This window comes from Lynx canadensis, chromosome D2 (genome assembly GCF_007474595.2).
Source record: "Lynx canadensis isolate LIC74 chromosome D2, mLynCan4.pri.v2, whole genome shotgun sequence".
NCBI lineage: Eukaryota > Metazoa > Chordata > Mammalia > Carnivora > Felidae > Lynx > Lynx canadensis.
Window position 1 is genome coordinate 50749616 of NC_044313.2, and position 24548 is coordinate 50774163.

A 24548-nucleotide genomic window follows, 5' to 3' on the forward strand; every position below is an offset into this window, starting at 1 on the left:
TGGCATACACTATATGTTAACTATTATTTGAATAAATACTTTAATAAATAAAGAATGAAAACAAAAAATGGGCAAAGGATTTGAATAAATTTTTTTCCCAAATAAGATATTCAAATAGCCAACAAGTACATGCAAAGATGTTCAATAGCATGAATCATAAGGGAAACGCAAATCAAAACCACAAGACACCACTTCACACCACTAAATGGATATTGTAAAACAAAAAACAAACAAAAATTCCAGAAATTGGAACCTGTGTGTATTGTGGTTGGAAATGGTGTGGCTGCTATGGAAAACAGTATGGTGGATTCCCCAAAAGTTAAACATAGAATTACCATATGATCCAGCAATCCCTGTCCTGGGAATCTACCCAATAGCATTGAAGCAGAGATCTAGACACTTGTACACTCATGGTCAGGGCGGCATTATTCACAATTGCCAAGAAGCTGAAACAACCCCAAAATGTATGAAGATGAGTAGATAAACAAAACATGGTATATACATACACTGGATTATTCATCTTTAAAAACAAATGAAATTCTGCTACATGCTGCAACATGGATCAACTTGGAAAATATCATGCTAAGTGAAATAAGCCAGACACAGAAAGATAAATATTATGTGATTCCACATATAACCTAAAATAGGCAAATTCATACAGACACAGAAAGTATAATAAAGGTTACTTACTAGGGTTTGGGAGGAGAGGGAAATGGGAGTCATTGTTTAAGTCATCTACTTAGAATGAGGAAAAAATTTCGAAATGGAGATTGGTGAGGGCTGTACAATATCTGAACATACTGCCACTGATTTATACACTTAAATATGGCTCTATGGTAAATTTAATGTTATGTGTATTTACCACAATAAAAGAAAAGTTATTACCCCAAAACTTGAAAGAAAGGCAGATGCCCACAAAGGAATATGGAGAAAAATTTTGGTATCTTCATACACGGGAATACTATTCAGTAGTAAAAGGCAGCAATGTGAATAAATCTCAGAAATATAATACTGAGCAAATGAACCCAGCCACAAAATAAGCATATGCTGTATGACTCCATTTATATACAATTCATGAAGAAGAAAAATAATTAATTTATAGTAACAGAAGTAAATTAGTTGTTGAGTAGGGTTAGGGGTTCTGACCTTAATGGAGTATAAGGGAACCTGCAGGGGTGATAGGAATGAATCATATCTTGATTGGCATTGTCATCATACGGATGTATTTGGTATAATTCACTGAACTTTAAACTTATAAAGAAGAAACTTGGTGTTTTGTTGCAGGAAATCATATATATATATTTAATAAAGTTGATTGAAGGAAGGAAGTTAGGAGGAAGGAAAGAAGACAGGAATGAAGAGGGGAAGAAGAAGAAATTGCACAGCTATAGCAATTAGAATAGGGTAATTACACACATTGAATAAATGGAAAGCCCAGAAATAATTCCAGGTGTATATGTAAATTTGGCCATGACAGAGTTGACATCGAAAAGGAGAGAAAAGATGAAGTGGAATAATAAGCCAGACATGTACTCAAAAAGTCCAATTCTATCTCTGCATCACACCACCATAAATTCTAGATGGAGTGAACCCCTAAATATGCAGGACAAGACTGTATAGCTTTTAGAAGACAATTTGACAGAGTAACTATGATTTCAAGTACTGAAGAATGGCCACGGACATATCACAGTCCTACACCTCTCTCACATATATATTGCAAAAATTAAGAAATTTGATCACATCAAAATTGTAACTATTCCTCCCAAAAGATAACAAAGTTAAAAGGTAAACCACAGATTCACAGAGACATTTACTAACACATTAAAACCAAGTTTTCATATTAGATTATTCAGGGAGTCCTGAGTCTTAATGCAGTTTTAAGCTTATATTGTTTCAGATGTGTAAGTCCTACTAACTTACATTAACACTATTTGAAAAGTTATTTATATTTAAAATAATGACGTTTCTTCTTTTAGTTTTTAAATTTTTTTATGTTTATTTTATTTTTGAGACGTGGGGAGGGGCAGAGAGAGAGGGAGACACAGGATTCAAAGCAGGCTCCAGGCTCTAAGCTGTCAGCACAGACCCCAACGTGGGCTTGAACTCATGGAGTGCGAGATCATGACCTGAGCCAAAGTCAGCACTCAACTGACTGAGCACCCAGGCACCCCGCTATGTTTCTTACTAAAATTCAATATAACTACTGTCTTGTGCGACACATCACTCTAGTCAATTTCAAATTTTGTAAAAACTTTTCTCAGCTGTTGCTCAGCAATTGAAAGAATAGTGTTTATAATCCTGGCCTCAAGATCTTCCAAGAAGGAGGTTTTCATAAACACATGACAGACAGTTTGAACATGACCCCACAAGAAAAAGTCTAATGGAGACAGATCAAGAGACCAAGGTGGCGAAGTAGTAGATTTCCGCCACTGAGCCATTGAGAAAACGTCATTCAGAAACTATTACAACCAAAATCAGTTAAAATTAAAAATTTAGTTTTCAAACCCACAAAAATAAATAAGTAGAAGGGTAATATAAATAATTATACTATCAAGTGATATGTTTGTAACTGGAGCATTTAAATTTCCAGAGTCATTAAAGCATAAAACTTCACTAAGACTTTTGAAACACGCTGCATAATAAATGCCTACAAATTTTCAACTAAAATTGCTTATTTTTCTCTTCACATTATTCTCACATTGTCACATTATCACTCTCACATTATTTCTCTTCACATTATCAATATGGGCTATTGATAGGTATGTGTATATATGTATATATATGTGTGTATATATGTGTATATATATATTATACACACTCAAGATCATAATATCTTTTTTTGATTTAGCATTTCTTTTAGCAATATTATACTGCCTATATTTTTCAGGATTATGTGGCATTTATTATAAGGAATTGGTTCATGAGATTATGGAGTTTGACAAGTTCCACTATCTACCATCTGCAAGCTGGAGACCCAGGAAATCAGTGCCATTTTTCAGCCAGAAACCAAAGGCCTGAGAACAAGGAGACCTAATGGTGTAAATCTCAGTCCAAGGGTGGGAGAAGATAAGATGAGTTTTCAGCTCAAGCAGTGAGGCAGGAAAAAAGGGGAAAATTCTTTTCTCCACCTTTGGTTTTCTTCAGGTCCTCAAGGGATTGGATGCTACCTACCCACATTGGGAAATCTACATTACTGAGTCCCCTCCCCCACCCCTGTTCAACTCGAATCTTATCTGGAAACATCCTTGTGATAAAACCAGAAATAATGTTTAACATGTGCATCCCATGGGCACTGAAGTGGACACATAAAATTAACCATCACATCATTCATCTTTGTTCTTTAAGGGATGTTAAGTGAAAAAAAAAAAGGTACAGGATATTGTATATGTACCCATTTGAATAAAAAGAAGGAGTTACATATATATCCACATGCACACTAGTTCTCGGTTCTCTTTAGGTGCTATATAATTGGAGGAAAGGCAAATGTGGAGTCCATTCTCATATACAGGCAGTGATGAACAGAAGGCCGTAGTCTTACCTGCTTTCTGCCAAACTGTGCAGAAGAGGAAAACAGGTTTCATGAGAAGAACTAAAAACCACTGGGGATTGCTTAATAGCTAAATAGGTAAAATGCAAAGATAAGAGAAACCATCACAGATAAAACTTAGCCTTCAGTAATGAAGCCAGCTATAAGCCACAGTTTAGGATTTTTAGCTGGAAATTAAACCAGTGTTGAGTGTTAACAGGACTAAGGATTTTTAAATATACATCAGCAAGTGATGTCCAATCCCCACCCCACCCAATCTTCCCCAAGGGGTGTGAACTAGTCAGGGCTGGGATTACAGCAACCTGGAATGGAATTTCTTACCCAAGGCAACTGGGGACATCAAAGGATTGAGGAAAGTAAAGATCTGAGTAGCAGTGCAAAGGCCCAAGGTAGAAATAGTCACGCCACAAGGAATGTCTGAAAGATTACTAAAACTAAATGAGAATGAACGGACAAAATTAGAAGTGACACTAAAGTCAGACATATGGAAAGGAATATATGATCAAAGAGATAAGAATAGATTAACCAGTTGGAAGCAAAAGGAAAATGGGGATTTCTAGAAAACATGCTTGTCTAGCTTGTAAGTATGGAAAATGCACAGGGCATGGGCATAGAATCTGGTTTGTTGGCTTTGATGCTTTAAGGATAGAACGGAGCAGGTGAATCTAAGCATACTTGGAGATTTGCAGGTTTGGTTCCAGGCCACAACAATAAAGTGACTCTCGCAATAAAGCAAGTCAAATGAAAGTTTTTATTTCCCAGTGCAAGCAAATTATATTTACACCATACTGTAGTCTATTAAGTGTGCGATATCATTATGTCTTAAAAAAAAACGTAAATACCTTAATTAAAAAAATACTTTATGGCTAAAAAGTGCTCACCATCATCTGAGCTTTTCAGCGAGCCATAACCACTGATCACAGATCATCACAGTAAATATAGTAACAATGAAGAAAGCTTGAAATATTGTGAGAATTACTGAAATGTGATACAGAGACACAAGTGAGGAAATGCTATTGGAAAAAATCATGCCAACACACTTGCTTGACGCAGAGTTGCTGCAAACCTTCAACTGGGAAAAACACAATTTATATGTGCAAAGCACAATAAAGCAAAGCTCAATAAAATGAAGTATGCCTGGATCATTAAACTATGATTTAGTAACCTCTGTGAATGGATAATGTATATTAATTCTTACCTATTTCAAAGCTCCATAACTTAATAGTCTAATATTATGGTAAAGCCCACCATGAGCCACCCTTTGTCCCTCTTATCACAAGGAGTCAAATTGAAAAGTAGTATTTAAAGGAAATTATTCCCAGTACCTTTCAAATCCATTCCTATTTCCAAGACTGAAGGAATATTCCAACATGGAAGAGGAAACGTTGGTTTAAGGTAATTGATGTGAAAAAATGTAAACATTAATTATTTCAGATTATTCTACATGCTAATTGAAGCTATCCAGTTGAACTTAAGTGTCATCCACTTGTCCTATAGGTTGAGCTACCCTTTACTGCCTGAACCTAGGGACAGTCAACTCTTATTACCAGCATCTTCCTCTTGCAGCGTCTTCAGCCCCATGTAGAGGCCTTCATTGTTTTCCTTAAAACTCTTGACTTTTGCATTGTATCATCAAGAAAGCCCTCTAACTCCTACCTGAACTTAATGAACATATGAAGGTTTGGCAAGAGCGTGAAACTATTTTCTCTCTTTGATCTAACTGCCCAGACAACAAGTGTTTCCCTTATATTTCAGCTGGTCCAAGCAGCAAGGGAACTTACCTTAGGATGCTGGTTTTTGTTGAATATTAACCATATGCCATAGTCATCTTTGTCCGTAGGCAGTCAGCACACATATGGCTATTTAAGCCCACAGGGCTTTGTAATCCATCTTTTCCTCACTGTTCCATTGTCTTGGGCAGAGTAGTCTGTAAAACATTACTGAATAGTGGCACTCCTCACTTGTATCAAAGATGATTCCATTTTGAGGAGGAGATGTTGCTAAACATCACTCTAGGGCTGAACATCAGCAACCCTTCTAATTGGCAAAAAACAAAAAAAAAAAAAAAACAAAAAAAAAAACCCAAACAAACAAAAAATCAAATCTGTCTATTCACTTCCTTTCTCATTATTCCTCAGCTCCTGATTTATCCCTGCCTACGATGAGCCCACACTTCCAATTCCACACTCTGCCTCATGCTCTCCTTTGGTATAATTTCATTTATTACCATATACATCACCCCTACTTTAGCAACTCACTCCCAGACACATTCCATACTTAAATGTCTTCTTTTGTTTCTCAGCTAAACTCCCTTGTCCTAGGTTGCATGTTCTCCAGGCCACATTCCGTGCTGCTTTAGAAAAATTTACACATGCTAATATGTTAATATGTACAAATAACATTACCTACTTCATCCACAGAGTGACAAATTAACGTTACAGTTCCCAAAGGAGGACTACTAATGCTGGAAAATTACAGGTAACATATAGGAAGACAGTATTCTTGGAGACTGGCTGTGTTTTCTGATCTTCTTCAAATCCCTGAAGTGTTTACTGACGCACTGGAAGTACTGCACTATGGGCTGATGGTCTGTTTGTCCTACAAACAAGTAACCAGCATGTTTTGTGCTCCTCTGGTCTCATTTTCCTTTCCAGGTCCTAGTCATGGTAGTTTACCACATGGTATTTGGACAAGTTAGAGGGAGAACAAGTAATGGAAACACCCTTCTTTAGCAAAGCTTCTTGGAAACAGAATTGGGATAAGCAGATGGTGAATGTCACACTGGATCAGCTGCAATGGATAGACACCATGGGAGAGTCTCAATGGACCCTCTGTTGTCCACCCTTGGCATTAGGTAGTGACTCAGATCTGACTTAGGCTGCTTTTATGTAGCAACTACTGAACACTGCTATTGCTTTTGATGAAAAGAGCCCTGTGGATTGTTTTTGATCTGCATATTAACAAAGAAGAAAAAGACAGCCAGGTTATTTCTTAGGAGCAGCAAGAAAGATTTTCCCTTAAAGATGTGCAAGACACATCTCTGCTGGAACGCACACACACACACACACACACACACACACAATGAAACAAAATGAAACAAACAAAATAAAACAAATGCAAAACCCTTTCATCTGGAATCTCTGGTTTGCTTTCTTTTATTCCTTAGTATACATGAATATGTGAAAATGCACAACACTCAGACGTGTCGCCTGATCGAGTGATAATCTCTTATAATGTGCCTCTATTTAAAGCAACAAACAGATGGAGGGTTTATGAGCAAGGCTGGTAAAAGTAAAAGCAAATTATTGTAATAGTTGTACTTTTAATAGGATTCCCCACAATCTAAAACATTATTCCCCAAGGAACAAATTGTTCTATAAAATTGCATTACTTAGGAAAAAGTCCGCCCTGACTTTGCAGAGGCAACAGAGGACTCCGGGATGGCCTTCTATTGCAGGGGCACTCAAGGCAGATCGGTGTCCTGGGAGAGAGGATACAGGGATGTCAGATACCATGATCTCCTAAGAGAAAGCTCAGAGGAATAGGGTATAAGGCAGAAGGAGCAAGGGGAAATTGGGGGCATGTAAGAATTCTGAGCTTTGATTGAATTCATTACCTTCTAATTTTCTACTTTAAAAAACAAGGTTTGGGAAATTCTTATAGATTTTAGCATGCAACATTGCTTCCTCCTCTACCAATTCGGACCAAATTCTAGCTGTAGCACAGCAAATCTTGCTTAACAAACAGTATAACTGTAAACAGTCCAACACTGATTCATTATCATTATCCCTTTTTAAAAGAAACAAAACTCATACTCATTCTATCATTAAGATGAATGTATCATAGTGATGGCCTTTACGTAAATTATAATTAAAGCTAATTTTAATTAAAGTTATTACACCATTTTGGAAGAAAATAAACAACCCAAAGAGAAGGAAACAATGTGGTCAATAACTCACTCCAAAAGTATTTTTTTGCCTCCAAAGCTCGCATTGAGGGAGACATTCCTGTGCATGATACAAATGGTTCTGACATTAAGAAAAGTAAACAAGTAAGAAAAATAAAGATGGAAAAATCTGTGGTCAGTTCACAAGTGCTTTTTTATTGTTTGAGGCAGGGTTAAAGCCTTTTATAAAGACAAGGATATATGTGCCGCTAGATTAAATATGACATTGGACTAGTCTAGCTGCCCTTGCACAGAAATCTGGCTGCCCGTAATATGCCATGGACAAAACATGTGTTGGTGTTTCTAAACAAAGAACAGGGTGGGACTTAATGCAGCTAATTTAAAGCATCATCTCAATGCTGTTCTGTAGATCAAACAGTGAAAAGGTACTCAGCTCTGGTTATTAATGAATTTGAGAGATAAAGGCAAACATTTAATATCCTCTAGTTATTAATGGCCTCGAGGATTTTGATCAAAATTTGTCTCAATAACTGTTTAACTTGCATAACCTACAAAAGAGATTCCTGCCTGCCTTATTGCAAGTCATTCAAAGACTAAGTTGACTCAGGAGGCCAGAGGCCACTTAAATGGTCTAGAACTGAGAAAGCAGATTCTTCTTGGGTCCTGAGGGATGTTGAGTCCCCAAAGACTTTTACAGTAGTGACTCTCTAGTTATGTAGTATCTATAACTTGGAAGAATTCTCTTTGAAGTTTCGTTGCCCTCAATCTAACCTAATACTGAGAGATCCAAGCCAATGAACACCTGGTCTAAACAGAAGAAGCAAAAATAAATGCGATTGCATCAAGAGCAATCAGCCTTTCAAAGACTTTTCTGGAGTGATTTTACTTGTGTATCGTTCCATTAAATGAAATGATAGCCACCTTACTGGTATGATTGTGCTTATTTTCCTTGTAACAGTGCTGGAATATAGCCAAAGGACACACAAAGACCATCTCACAAGCTATGGATTTCGGTTCTGAGAGGTGCTGAGGAAGATACCAAACTCAAAGGTTTGTGCCTTCTGTTAAAAACTGTTCAGTCTGGTGGGTGTTTTCTATAGTCTTCACTTTCTTTTTTAACTTCCTGACCCATCACTCTGTTTTCATCACCTCCCTACCTTTAAATAGCACCCAAAGGAGCAAGCCAGCTCCAAACTACAAATATGGCCACAGGCATAGCTGGATGTAGTGTTGTTAAAAATAAATAAATACATACATAAATAAATCAGAGTCCTTGGTGCAATCAGAACTTGGTCCTGGGAAAGATGCCTGACATTGCCTAGTATTCAGGGCAAGAAGTGGATTTAGAAATGTACAAAACAAGACAGAGTCCATGCTTTTGTAGTTAGGGATTTAAGGAAAGCTATTTACTCCAGTTGTAAGAACACAAAGTCAGCCATAAATGTATGACCTGGCTGAGAACCTTCAGTTCTCTGAAAAACTGCAAGCCAAAATGCACTACCTGTAATAAAGATGCTAAAGGATGGTATGTGTTTTGTTGGAATGTGTGGGTGTGTGCAGAAAATAAGGGATTAAAATTCAAGGTGAATAAGGGAGGGTGGCCTTCCTCCAAACTGTGATTATTTCACTAAAAATAAACCCACAGCACAATGGTATCAGAGGGATCTCTACTCAATAGGCAAGCTGAAGACACAGTCTCTCTCGCTTGACTACGGCCAACGAGCATGCTCAGGCAGGCCCCAGGTGTGACCTCTGCTCCCCTGTGAGCAGTGGAGGGGCCAGGCAATCTATCATGGTGTTCCTCCTGTCAGCCCTGGTGCTTCGCCGCTGCTGTCTGTCACCCTAGTGGATGAGACCTGCTTAAGGGCAATCATGTCAATCTCTATGTGACCACTCAGTCTAAGGCAGAAGGATGATCTTGACAGGCCTGGCAAAGTCAGCAGAAGGTACCAAAAGCTGAAGTCACAGCCTTCCCACAGACATGCGATGTGGGCCATTGTTTTTTTCCTTTAGTTTTTTTTCTTTATTTTTACTTTCCCTTTTTCTTTTATTCTCATGACACAGGCTAAAGCATTCAGAACTTGCCATCAGAGCTGGTCATCTCGGATAAACCTGTTGCCTTCTGAGTTTTTCCCATAGTAAACATAGCGACACTTCCCCAGGACACCTGCAAAGAAAAGGAAACACATCTTTAGAGACGGCACAATTAGTACAGCAAGGAAACATAGGTGCAGTAAAGCAGATATGCAACATGGTCACAGATCCAGTGGGTAGCAGCAAATGGATTAAGCCCCAGGAGGGAAGGACCCTACTTTCTTGTCCTCAGAGTTGACATTCAAGTAGAATATCACCAGAGCACAGGCACCTAGGAATCCCATGTTTCCTGCACGAATTCTCCTCCACATTTCAGAGACTTTTCCAGTTTGGCTAAGTACTCCTCAAAATAAAGAATAATACCCCTTTCCCTCTCTGGGGTCCCTTAGTAGAGTTTCTGGAAATGGAAGATTAAGACTTTCTAGACGGGTCTGGCCCAAGCAAAAGATGTAAAACTATCTTCCCAGAATGTGACTCTTTTCAAGTCCTTTATCATGAATCAATACTATTAACTTTCAGGGAGAATCTTCTAAATTCCAGGAGGCATCAAGCACCTACTGGGTGATGGAGGAAGAGTGATGGTGTTGACAAAGTGCCACATGAAAAGTAACAAGAGCCTCTGACATTAAAGGGCTTCTTCTTACAGGAGGCCTGAAATGAATCCTCAGGTTGGAATGCCTTTGATTTTCATCTTTAGTTTTAGTTTAAATAATCTTGTGGCTCTACATACAGTTTTTGTTTCATTCAAGGAGACTGTAGGAGAATTTAAGTATGAAAAATACCCCTAGAATAGGGTCAAATCTTCTAACTAACTCAATATTTATTCTAAATATCCATAAGAAATTACCTGCCACAGTTATTATGGAAGCTTTGTGTAATTATTAAGGGCAATCAGTCTTCCTCAAAGAAAACATTTATAATTACAGTTTGCTTTTTGCCATCTTGTGTTTTCTTCTTCTAATTTTAGAAAAACTAACTTAAAATTCAGCTTCACAGAGTTGCCTTATTACTAAGAGCACTTGAGTCTCTGAAGTGTGCATAACCAGAAAAAAAGCAAAGGAGTGTCCATAAAACATTAATTCAGGAGCCACAAATCTGCCTGTAAAAATAGCTACCTATATGCATGATTATTTGTCTCTCTGTTTTGATAGTGTGAAACCAACAATCACCATCTAATGTTCATCGGGGGTAAATTAGTACTAGAAATTATCCAGGTTCTTCACAGCAGTTCTAAGTAGTAAGTATTTTTGGGATTGTACAAGAGATGTTTTCTCTACTATAGAACTTTAAACATTATTCTTAAATAAGGATTAAAAATGGCTCTTAGAAACCTTTAAGGACAGGGCAGATGTTTCATGGTTTGGATGGCTTAGGACAAATTTAGGAATGACTGGGGTTGCAGAATCTCTCAAGAGTTGGAAAAGGGGAGAGGATGACATTGTTTCATGGTCTCAGACTGGTCTTGGGCTTGCTCTCATTAACTTCTATTTGTCACATTTCTGTGAACAAGGCTACTGTGGACCCCGCCTTGGTCATACTTTCTCCTTGGCCCAAATCCCTAATTTCTGCTTTCAGAAATTAGGTGCTTGGAAACATCAAGCTCGAGAAAACCTTCCTGAGACCCTCCTTGGGCTAAAAAGTATTCCTTTGGCTATTGGCCCCAAACAGCTCCTTCACTGCAATTACATAACCCTGCGGTTGTACTAATGTTGTCACCAACGTTGGGAACTGGTCTGTTGGTCAGGCTTGGCTTGTCAGGTTCTGTTCCAGGAACAGCATCCCCTAGAGGCCTGGGTGGGAGTGTCTCAGATATTTCTGAAAATCCACAAAGGGCTTCCTTAAACATAATTGACTCAAACAAACCCTCAAGAATCTGGAAGGACGAGGCCAAGGATGTTAATTTCTTTCTACAGTACCAGGACAGCATGAATTTTTATAAAAAGAAATGGATAGGGCTGTCAGATATCATAAAGAATACAGTCTTTCTCTTGAGTAAAAGAACAAAAGGCAGACACGGGCACGTACACACACACACACACACACACACACACACACACTACCCACGAGCCGGGTGCATTCCCTCCAGTAAATCCTCCAGTGTGTTCTGGGATTGAATTTCTTGACTCTCCCCTCTCTCCTTGGTAACCATCAACTCCAGATCTTGCCTAGATACCACCTGGATGGCAAGTCCCATCCTGGAAACAAGCTGGCTACTCCTGGAACCTGGGCTGTAATGTGGAGGGAGGTAAAGTATTCTGAGCCATGTTCCCCAGGCCTTCTTTCTGGTTGGTACTGATGAAAGTCCTTTTTAAGGCCTGCCCTGTTCCTTTGGGCCCGGAAGCAAGAATGTTTATAGACATCCTGGGGAGAGAGGGCTGTTTGATGAATGCGGGAGACTGGCGAGGTGTCAGAGCTTGGAAAATGAGGCAAGGACATGAGGTATTAATATTGTCAATGATCTCTTGACAGGAAAACAGATACCGCACTCACCGTCAGGTTTAAATAGACATCAAGTGCATTGATGACAAAAGGGCAGACTTCAAACAAAAGGCTGTGTGGTGGGGAGCAGAGCCAGTCTCTGTGCTGGCAATAACCTGATCTGAAAAGACACTGTCAGGGCTAGAGACAGGCCCAGGATTGTGTGCGGTGACAGAAAACAGAGATGCTGACAGAGATACCGGTGCCATATTATGCCAAGGATATTCTAACACTGTCTGCGGCTCTAACGAAAGCTGACATCATTCCCTATCACTTGGGGTCTTCTCCGCCTGCTCCTGCAGAGCATTTCTCCCCAGACATCATTACAAAACTCGCTGCTGTAAGTTCCGGGCAGCCCTGTTCTGTCAGAGCACTTGGGGTCAAGGGGCCTAAGGATAACCTCAGTCAATCTAAATTTGGACTTTGCAGGAGGAGCACACTCAGCCCCCTGCTATCTCGGCTACTTGAGGTGATCGGACTGCCAACGTGCGAGGAGCTGTCACCTTGAATAAAATCCTTAAAGGGAAGGCGCTCAGTCTGTGGGCTGCTCCAGGAAGGCACGGGGATGGCGGCCTGGCGGGCAAAAATGAAATCCAGCTGCTGGTGCTCTCCTGGGGAGAAAGGTGGTCTGGCTAGTGACAGTTAAAATCGGCTGAAATGTTTGAACTCACACCCCCTACAATTGCTTAAATTAAGCAAGTGTTGCCTCTGTTGAGAATCCTACTGGAGCTCACAGTCGGGAGGTGATTATCCCTCACGTGGGACTTTAGTGCTCCAAAAATATATAATAAATAAATAACATTAACAAGGAAGGGGAAAAAAAAAACACAAAACAAAACAAAACCACAATCCCATGTGTGGCCATAGGACTTTATTTATCATGAAGGTTATTTGTAAAATAATGGAATCTGCTTATAAATTAAGTGAGGTGGCAGGCAGCGTGTTTCTCTCCCCCGCCTCCCCATGGCCCTATTCTCCGTCATGGCACTGCCATAAACTGTGAAAATTACAGAGGGAACAGTTTGCTTGCAAAGAACATTTGACAGGGAGGCGCTCCGAGCCTGGAATTTGGGAACCCGCTGGTTGTGACTCAGTAGGCGGTGGTTTCCGGGTACATCTGTAATGCATTCACTTGTTTGTATCTCCTCGTACTATAACGTCTTGGGACGGCAGGGGGAACAACACATTTAATGGCGTGTGTAGTGTTTTTAATTAAAATATCTGGCTTTGGCCATAATAAGTGAAGCAGGCTTGCCGTGCATCAGGCTGACATGTATCTGTCTGTGTGGGGGTTTCTTTTCAGGGGCCCTGAAAAATGACAGTGTGCTGTCCCCTGGGAATCTTCTCCTGCCAAATGAGACTCCTAATTTTTCTTAAGTAGCCAGCTCTCCCATCACCATAAGCTTTTAAAACTATAATTATGAAAAAAATGTATTGGGAAGAATCTCTTTTAAAGAGGTCCTTTATCTTTTAAATGTTTCCCCCTCTGGAATGGATGTTCTAATTATGCAGGTTAAGTTATGACCTTGGGGCTGCCTGAGGGGGTGGAAAACAGCCTCTTTTCTTTCTTGTAAGGCTGTGAGGGCTGGGGCAGTACCAGACTCGCTGGGGGAAGACCCTGAGAGTCCTGAGTAGAAATTCCTTGCACACTCATGCAGAGTCCAGCAAAGACCCCAGGACTCCCTGATCTCCCGGACAACCTTGCCCTGCCAGGTGCATTTCTCCTATTTAGTAAGGAGAGGTGGGAGAAGACCTATACTTAAATCTAGCTCTATGCCTGATGGTTATGTCACCACAGATATGTCCCTTTTCCTTACTGAGCTGCATTCCCCATTTGTAAAATGAAGGCAAGGGGCCAGATAATCTTGGAACTTCATTCTTGTTCTGAAATGTGTGATTTAGTATTTTCAAATGCTTCCCTTATGACAATAAGGATGTCAGATCCAATAGCGCCTGATGGAGAAGGAAAATCCAATAGTCAGTTAATCAAAAACTGACTTTGACTAAGTTAGCTCTTGAGACCCATCTAGCCCACATTCTCATAATATAAAGAAGAGGAGTTCTGCTGGGCCTCAAAATCTCCAAGGAAAGAAGTTCCACTAACTTTCCTGCAACCTGTATTTTACACCCAGTGCTGGGAAGCACCTCCCACAAACTAGTCCCTATCCAGTTAGCTTTGATATGAGTCCTGGTCGGTCGCATTAACTTCAGATTCCACAGAGCTCAAGACTAAATAGAAGCGTGAGTGTCTTCTCTCAAATGGTTGGCCATTTGTATCTTAGATGGAAACAAGAATAATCTAGACACCTACAAACATACAAACCACAAAAATTTATTCGATGATCGAGGATAGGCTGGACCAATAAATTCGTATTTGTAAAAGAGAGAAAGTAAAAACTATCAATTCTATTACCATTATTAATATTAGTTTGATAATCATCATTTTAAATGCTATTATAACAAATGCAAGTGTAGCTGTGTGATGACAGATTTTGATCAGTTGCGATCACCAGAAGCTTACAAGTGTGGACAGCCCTACAAATGGGTGAGGGCAGAAGGATTCTCATGGAACTCCTGTTCTCCAATCTGTATGAGTAAAGGCAGGAGCTAGACTCTTCATTGGGTCTGAGAAAAAAGTGATGACAGTGTTGTGAAGAGGTGGGTCCAGTGACAGGGAAAGAGTATCTGGAGAGTCTTTCTGGCCCACTGCAGAAGGTTCTAGAACTACGTTTCCACATGACACTATACATACCTGTTAATGGGTCAACCCTATAATACTCCCTGCACTGCTCCCCAATTGCTAATGCCCAGTGGTTGAAATAGTACAGAGGACATGTTCCATAAATATTTGTTGAATAGATAAATTAATACCACTGACGTTATTATCCATGTACAATTTGAACAGAAACTCATCAAGTTAGGAATTTCAATTGTTGAACCCTCATACCTTACCTCTTCTAAGACTACATGTCTGAAATGCTTTCAAAATATATACTTGCCTTATTAAAAGGGGGCAAAATACAGAAGTCAACAGTCTCAATTCCTAAACACTAGTGTTGTTTTTATGCTGAACACTTTCCTCCCACAGAGAACAAAGCAATCATAATTATCAGGCCAGAAAGAGAGAAGTGAAGTGAATCTTATCCAGACTTAAGAGCTGTAACATCATACACGGGACAGGACATTCCCCAGAAAGCGCATCCCTCGGTCTTTGTGGGCTGCAAGTAAACCGGGAGCTGGAAAGGAATAAACGCCCATGTTTTATGATCTTGAGAAGTGGCTGAGCAATGCCCCGAGGTCAGCCTGTGTGCTGTGCTATCAGCTTGGCTGTGGAGATCACACCAGATTTAGCAGAGCCTGCAGAATTACAGGCTCCTAGCACAACATCCTCCTTCAGTGTCAGCTATTAAATACTAAGGCAAAATGAAAAGAAGAGAGATCTTAAAAGGTCTTAAGGGAAGGGGTTGCTTGGGAGTTGTCTCTGTGGAAGGAGGACAAAGTCCATCCTCCAGGCCCAGCATATTTTTCCTTTGTCTGGGGGCCCATCTGAGAAGCCTCAGGCAGGAACAGCAGGAACAGTCTTTCCACTTGACCCAGGAGAGGGGAGAGAAGGCAAGAAGAAAGTGAGAGAGTTCCCTCCCAAACTAGCTGAGTGTGACTTCAGGCAAGTGTCTCAGGTTTTAGTCTGCTCCTGGGTTGGAATGGGGGTACCATGTGGTGCTATGGTTGTGCAATGCTTGCTAATCCTAAAGTTACCTAGAAGGGCTGCGGCTGTCTCCACCATGGACCAGGGGCACAGCGCTCTTGCTGAGGACTGCAGGGAACACCTCAAACAGTGCCCTGCAAGGGACATCTCCTAGTCTCTCAAATGAGTGCACTCTTGAACTCTTCTTTATTATCCAAAACAACCCCGTGGTTCTGAGCAGCACACTGCAATGGAAGACATTTGAATTCTGCCATTTTGACCGCAAGGATGCTTTGGCTTCCTTCAGGCTTATGAATATAAACACAGACTAGCCTGGCAAGTTTTCTTTGAGAAAGCATTAATTATTCAAAGCAAATGCTATTTAGCCAATTCCATTCTTTAATTTTTGAATGTAAAGCTAAACCATATCCAATGTTTAACATTTCACTTCTACTTTATTGAGTTTATTTTCAATGGCGTCAAATTCTTTTCCATGTAATTTTTACATCAAGGTTAAATTCCTCAGCTTTTGCCCGATATCAAAGTTACCAGTTATATCTTCTAAATCTCTGAGTCAATAATTTTTACAAAGTCACATTACCTTGAGTAAAATTTGCAGGCCTGAATTGTGGCAGGAAGGTTTGTGCCTTCAGTTAAAGTTTTAGTCAACACATTTTACTAGGCACAGTTTGGGTTCATGTCAATTTTATTTTGTTTCATTATTTCCACCAAGGTTAATTTCTCCCCATGAATGTATGCAGGATGCAACATATACCGACGAGATATAAATCTATAGTCAGTTTATTATTTATTTTTTTGGCCATAATAAATTGCATTATGTGCAGGTTTAGTGGCTGTCCGTTTTATTTTGGATTGACTATTTCGATTAGCAATGTTTGTTATAAAGGTAAAGTAAATGATAATTTTTATTCATTTCTTAGCACAAAGAGTATGCAGGAAAAAGATCAATATTCTGGATGCATGGCAGGATCCAAATTGTGGGGTTATGACATGTTGCTTTCTACCAAGCGCCCATCAAAAAAACCCACATAATCCAAGGGTTTGGCTAAATCTACATCCTGAAAGAAAGCTGATCCAAATGCTGGCCAACCTACCCCTTTGAGGAGAGGGCATTTGGCCCCAGTGTTCAGTTCCCTCAGGGAGGTTAAACTTTGCACTGAGAGAGAACAGATTATATACCCCACTTAGACAAATGCTGGGCCTTGTCAGGCCTCACCCACGTGTTTGTGACGAAGAAAAAACAGGGGAAGGAAACCAGTTAGTACAGAAAAGGATCTTGGCAAAACCTGCACTTGAAGGTGGTAGGAATGTGAGACTGAGAAGCCAGCCTTCCAGCCTGGGGGAGGCTGCACAAACGGTCACGTGAGTGGGCCGACAGGTTGACGGGTGACAAGCCAGAGCCTGTGGAAAATGCGCTCTGGGCTCCTGGGGCAGCTGAAATGAGGCTTGTCATTTTAGAAGAAGAAAAGAAGGTGGGAAAGGAGGAGAAAAATGCAGGGCCAGTTTTCCCCTCACATAATCCGCTAGTGGGAAATGGAAAAGCTCATTGGTCCAAGTCCCAGAAGTTACTGCACCTTTGAGTGGATCCTTAGGAACCAGCCCCACTGTCCCACCTTGAGCCCCCGGTCCCTGCCCTCAGGCTGCAGATTGTGGCCCTGTCAAGACCTGACTCGGCCATTCAAAGTCCTTTCCACACAGAAAAATATTAGACTGACAGAATTAAAAGTTATCTGGCAGCAGATGTTTCCATTACGTGAATCCTGGAAAGGAAACAGTCAACATGCTTTTCCTCAGATGTCAATGCTTTTGAAATTTTGTTGTATTAAGGGTAGTTTGAGTAGACAGAGACTGAGGGGAAAGAATCCCAGTCTGAGGGTGGGCTCACTTGCTCTCTTTTTCTTTTTTTATAGTGTTTTTTTTTAAATTTTATTTATCTTGAGAGAGAGTGTGTGTGCAGGAGGAACAGAGAGAGAGACAGAGAGGATCCCAAGTGGGAGGGGCAGAGAGAGAGGTTGAGAGAGAATCCAGGAGGCTCTGTGCTGTCAGCCAGGAGCCCGAAGTGGGCTCGAACCCACGAACCATGAGATCATGACCTGAGCCTAAATCAACAGTTGGATGCTTAACTGACTGAGCCACCCAGGTGCCCCTTCCTTGCCCTGTTTAAAACATTATTAATATGATTGGCTCTTATCTCTACATAATGCTGTATTTCAATCAAATAGGAACATATACACTTCAGAGATCAATGCCATACTAAAGATTTCTTGCTTCAACAACATCCCCCCATTAAAAAACAAAACCAAAAACCAACCAACCAAACAACAACAACAAAACGTGGCTAAATCTTCTTAGCAATCCAAATTTTGGTTTTTCTTCTTAGGTTACATTTTTTTGTGCCAGTTAAATGAGGTTAGAACGGTTTTTTACTCTGACTTCCGAAACAGTGATTTATTTACATGCTTTTATAAGAATACTTTATTATTTTGCTTCTTAGCTTAAACATAGAACAGAAAACTTTTCTTTAAAATTATTTCTTTAACTCTATTGAAGAAATCTCATTGGGACAAAATTTAAACATCATTATTTTAGGTCAAGTCCTTCACTTTATAATGGAGGAAAATGAGGTTTAAAGTGGTTTCCCCAAGGTCATGGTACCAGACCAGACATCCATGCAACTCTATCTGTCTAGTCCAGATGTTTCTGAATCGTAGGATACTGCCTTTAAGATAGGGGCACTGCAAAGATCAATCTGACTTAGGCTGACTCTTACCTACTTTTCTGCTGGGAGAAATGGAATCTTCAAGGCCAGTTTGGTGTTAGCGTGTTTCCCTACTCCCCATCTCTGTATTTTAAGTGGGGTTTAATGGATTTGAGATGGGCTGGATTCCAAAGTGCATGCCAAGATGGAATGCAAATCAGTTCACATTCCTGAAGTTCCCTTCCTTGCGGCTCACTGATGGATGTCACATAAACCAGGCTGTCAATCAAGGTGGACAATAGTCAAGTGGTATGGCTCCATTTTTCTTTCTCAGTGTTTTTTTTTTTCTTTTCTGGAGGGACTCAGAAATCTTTCACACAGGAAAGAAAAAAAGAAAACGTTCACCCCTTCACCACCTCCCCCATTTCCACCATTGTGTCCATATTCATCTTTCCATTTCCCATCTGAAGTCAAGAGCATTGCCACTAGAGGGCAGCATGAATTTAGGAAAAACAGCAGCTTTCTTGGAAAAAAAAAACAAAGATGGCAACTATTCAGGGAGGGCCATTAAAGCCACACGGTGCTTTTTGGCACCCAATATAGGTTCCGTAATGATCCAATATGTCATGTTTGCTCAATCTATGCTGGAGGCTTCTGGGAACTGGGGCTACCAAACACCCCCCTTTAGATTCCTCTGGTCTTGATTTCAAAGACTGACTTTCTTTACCGTCAGTTGCTCTAATTAACCTTCCAGGCTCAGGGGTTGGGGATGTTTACATAATACCTGCATAAATGTAACACGTATGCCAAACTAATAAACAAAGATAAATTCCTGCACTTCCTAAAAAATATCATTTTTTATGGTAGGAATCCAAAAGGAAATATGCCACCCACTGGCATGGAGTTACCAATCATTGTGAGAGGTAAAACAAGTAAAAAACTAAAAAATAAGATAAAATAAAATTGGACCAATAAAATATACAAGAGGTGTGTGATTTCATCCAAACAAATCATAGCTACCACCTTTTAAGGCACCTCCCTGACCAAAACCCACCCAGCCATTGTCTTCCCTCTTAGAGTATCTGGCCCAGACTAATCACAAAGAGAGGCAGAAGCAACTCAAATAAAATAATAGTAATTCCAGCTTCTCCCTGATCACCATTTGGTCCCCATCATTAGTCTCTGGCACATGGACCAGTGATGATTTCATGCCCTGACAACAAATGACCCACCTCCCTTTAGGAGAAATGAGGTACTCATGAGTTTCTAGGGATTTTAAGCATATTATTCTTTTTTTTAAACAGCAATACAGGTATGACATTCTAGGGAATGGCATTTTAAATGAGAACTTTTTAAAATTAAAATCCATGATGGGGCACTTAGGTGGCTCAGTCAGTTAAGCATCCGACTTTGGCTCAGATCATGATCTTGTGGTGAGTTCGAGCCCTGACTGGGCTCTGTGCTGACAGCTCAGAGCCTGGAGCCTGCTTGGGATTCTGTGTCTCCCTCTGTCTCTCTCTCTCTGCCCCGCCCCCCACTAGTGCTTGCTCTCTCCCCTCTCACTTTCTCTCTCTCAAAACTAAACATAGAAAAAAAGTTCTAGAATTAAAATCCATGAGTAGACTCAATCAGAAGGGAGGAAACAAAAATCGGTGTCAGACCAGGGGAAATGACAGCTGAGTACAGGCTGCAGCTCTTCATTTCAGCTGAGAGACCTCTCACATGGTCAGTGGAGCAAGTATAAAATGGCTCTCACACGTTTCTCCCCTTACACTTTCTTTCCTAATACAACAGTCCTGTGATTGACTAGCCACTGGGGGGATGTTGGGTTCCAGTTAATAATTAAATTATCTCATTAACTCGTGGTTAACTAGAAACCTGAGTTTTTTCTTGCACATAAACACTATGCAAAACCAAAGCCAATTTCATTGTCTTACAGGTATATCATAGTGACCACAAATGAGGATTTCTCTGAGTATCTATAGTGAGGATGATACAGTTTAGAGGCTTAGCTGGGGTGGGAAGACTGCCTCTTTGAAATTTCTCAAGGTCTTAGGATCTCCTTTATATATGAGCTTCAAAAGGGCAGAGATGACAACTTTTCATCCTTGCTTCATGAGGCCTAGGGCATGTAGGTACTCAATAGATTATTTTTTATTGTGGAATAAATGAAAGAATCCTAGGATACAACTTGCCCTTGTACCAGAATCACCTGGAAGGCTTGATAAACAGATTGCTGAGCCCCATCCCCAGAGTCTCTGATTAGTGGGTCTGAGTTGGGGCCAAGAATTTGCATTTTTGCTAGTGCCCCAGTGACAGTGATGCTGCTGATTGGGGACCCCACATTAAGAAAAAATGATATAGGACAACCCAAAGGGGCTCCCTTTTTTCCTTTTTTAAAAAAATAAATTCTTGACATTAGCTTTTATTCTTGTAACGTTAAGAGTATTCAGATGCAGACAGAAAATCTGGTTGACTGAGGATCCTAGTGCATGAGTTTTAATAAATGGGGATTTTACCCTCTCCAAACAACTGTCTGAAAACAAATGGCACCTAAATTAATACTAGTAATAGTAATAATAATAAAGTTGCTCCAGCTCTTCAATATAAACACAAAACCGTAAAGATTAAATTTAAGTGACATGCAGATTGTATTAACAGAAGAAAGAAGAAAAGACTTTTTGGGTAAGTAAAATGGGACTGAACCTGCAAACCATAATTTATGAAGTATAAGAAAAAAAAGCTTCCAGAAAAATTTCCCAGAGAGTCTTTAGCTTCCCTCTAAAAGGACAGAATCTTAAGTGAACAAATCGGAACAGTGGGGGTCCTCCTGCAGAGTTTGAATGAAAATTTTGGCTTTGCTCTCAAGTACAAATTTGCTTTTGGGTTTCAGATCTGCCCCTATTAGAAAGCTTACATCAAAAGGGGGGAAACCATCCACAGTTCTGTCTCGTTCTTGAGGCTAAAATTTCTCAAGAGAGTCATTGAAAATAAGACAAGTTGCTTTTTTTTTGAAATTCTTCAAGCTGCAAAAAAAAGAACCTCTCAAATAAAATTAAGCAGACCCAGTAACACTGGGTTTGTCATAATTCAAACTCTGCAAGGATTGGGGAAAAGACCTTTCCTTCTTGGGCCCATTAGTCCAGCCTCCATCTGCCCTTCATTAAAATCTAAACAAACTTTTCCTGTACTGATATTACTATAATCTTTCCTAATTCCAGGACACTCTAAATTGCTTTCTCCAAAAGGAAAACAAAAGGAATCTGCTGATATATGAGCTAACTGAAAGAAGTTTACATTATAAAAAAATAACCAAAGTATGTTGTTGCAGAAAGCACAGCATAATTCTTGGGCACTAGTAAATCTCAATGCCAAATGCCAAATATTTTCATTATTTCCTGATCTTACTTCCCATCCTCTAACCTGATCAGAAAAATTAAAAGTCCATATATATGCTAATGTTAATGAAATGAACCATAGGTTAAGTAAGAATTAATAGGAAGCAGTTTATAAGAACAATGTGAACCTCTTGTACATTTTGTTTTGCCCAAAATAAAGACAAAGTGAATAGAAGAGCATAGTATAAGGGCCTTCATTAGGGCCAGGCTCATTAAAACTTAATGAAGGCACTAGAGTCTCTCCAACAATATTAAGAGGGTTTATACTTTTACCTATCAGTGGAATGGCCTGGGTTGGAAGACATTGCTGACAGTGGGTGGTACCCAGGTGTTATCTGTCTCTGGAACACACGACTTTGATGGCTTGGGATATTACCCCTTTTATTTGGCTGGCTTGAATTCGTCAGGATTCACCCTGTGGTGAGTTAACATGCCTCCATATTGAAAAAAAATTGCCCATGGGCCAATGTGAGCCCCGCACCTAATAGAATACATCTGGCTCTGACAGTTTGATGCCCAGCTCTGAGCCACATTCGGCAACACAAATTAACAGCGTAGACATTGCCCACGCTGAGCAGGAAGTAATAACCTGCTACCTGCTACTTGGCCAAAATCTCATTATAAGCCATTACGGTAATTGAGGGCCAAGACTCTGTGGATATTAGACTCCCCGAGTGCCAGTCGTTAGTTCAGCAGAAGAAAGACTCCGAAAGGAGGGGGCAGTGGGGCCGACTGAGGAGAAACTGCTTTGGACCATCGCGTGAATTCCATCTACAGGGTGCTCTGTGGCTCTGGGAGATTCGTGAGCTGTTTCTCTTTCTGCCCCCAAGTCCACAGGACCCTCTTCTGGGTGGGGGGGTGGGGGTCAGAACTCTAGGAAGATGAGGTAATTCTTGGTAGGCCTCCAAACAATGCTATACAATTAAAATTTGGTTTAAATGAATATTAAGGACATCCACAAAGGGAAGAAGAGGGCAAAAGAAGTCAGAATGCTCCATACTAATAAGGGTAGAAGATGGGGTGGAAAGAGGGAAGCCACCCGTTTTCCTCCAGAAGATGGATCCTGTCTAGAATTACTACACCTATATGAGCATCCATTCTTCTGTGGCTGGCAAAGCCAGCCCCTTTTCCCATAAGGCTGGTCCTCTTAGTCTGTCTCCAGGGTTGGGGAGCTAGGGATGAGGTGGTGTGCATTTGGTAGAGGGAAACAAGGCAGAAGTCCAATGGATCAATCAAGAAGCTGATCAATCAATCTGATTTTTGGTATCACGAAGATGGTTCTGGACTGTAGTAATCATAACAGCTATCAATAAACATCTCTTGAAAAAAGTTACAGACGGCCAGGGAAAAGAGTAATTGAAATACAATAACTGTTTTTAGAAATCCTTTTTTATCCCACTACATACAAATATCACCCTACACGCACACGTGCGCGCGCGTGCACACACACACACACACGCACACCAATAAGAACCAAATTCTCAATTACAGGAGCATGTTGAAGCCCGGTTGTGCCTCAGTTATCTCAGGAGTATCATAAAACTCTGAGTGTCAGGTCCTCTCCAGCAACGACTAGAAGCCTGGTTAACAAACCTTCCTGGGCATCCAGAAGTTTCCATTTATCTTACTCTGTTTCTCAGTAAAAGGATCCCTGCCTTGGAATTTTGAAAGAATTGGTATGGGGGGGGGGGGATAAACACAAGGATGGAGGAAAATGGGAGTTGCTGAGCTGTGAGGATGTCTGTGAGCAGCAAGTGCACAATCGGAACACCCTAAGACAATCTTCCTGTCTCAGCCACGCCAGCCTCAGTATTTCTCTTCACCTAGAGGGTTAAGCACAAGCTGGAGCCTAGAAAAGGGCTGCTGTTGGTACAAGCGAGGCCTTCCCTATAACTAGATCCTTCAGGAAAAAAACAAATTAATCAACAGCGAGCTGAAGTGGGTTAATGATTGCATTCTGATACAATCAGCTTTTCCCTTTTCAAGGGCCATCAATATGTCCAAGGGAAGACAATATCTGAAGGATATAGCTTTAACATCAAGGTATCTATTCTCCCACAAGGCTCCCACTCCTTGCTGGGCTGATACTCCACGCTGCCTGTGTCTAACATTTTCATCAACTCTGCAATCAATACAGGTACTATGTTGTGCAAAAATCAATTAACAACGCAATTAAACTTTCCTTATATCTCAAAGGGCTGAATGAATAATACCTAAGGGAAGATAGACTCACTGAACGCAGACATCCATTAATCCAATGTGAAAGTGAATTATGAGGTTGGACAGATGCAGGCATGTGCTGGTGCTGTTATTTTCCAGGGGTTATATCTCATCGTGGCAGTGTATCAGTCAGCCCCAATCCCAGGACCCTAAACTTCCAAATTACTTTTAAGAAATATATGATGTGCAATATCCATTTCATATTCTCTTTTAAAGATAACCCCCTCCCCTCCAAAAAAAAAATTGAACGGCCATATTATTCAAAGACAAAATGATCTTTCAACAAGAACATAAAATATAAAAGCTATAATAACATTACATCTGTATAGCACACATCTCTGTAATGCAGGTCATCTATTATACATAATCTGCGGAGCCTAAGAGGCCTGGGATGTGGCACATTTTAAAACCCAAATGCGTGAATATGCAGACTCCTATGGGTGGCTGTGGCTCCCCCTGAGTGAAGGTCTACCCATGCCTGCCTACTGGTATATGAATGC

The 24548-nt window shown here is 40.4% G+C and overlaps 1 protein-coding gene across 1 annotated transcript in view; it reads right to left on the bottom strand.

Moving 5' to 3' along the window:
• Window positions 1-6677: 6677 nt before the first annotated feature.
• LRMDA (leucine rich melanocyte differentiation associated) overlaps window positions 6678-24548 on the bottom strand; it is a 1027441-nt gene continuing 1009570 nt past the window's right edge. Inside the window, exons 7-8 of the mRNA XM_030334023.1 lie at window positions 9540-9621; window positions 6678-7028 (exon numbers count right to left, since the gene is read on the bottom strand). Coding sequence (XP_030189883.1) covers window positions 9542-9621 — 80 coding nt within the window. The 3' untranslated portion in view covers window positions 6678-7028; window positions 9540-9541. The remainder of the gene's footprint in view (window positions 7029-9539; window positions 9622-24548) is intronic.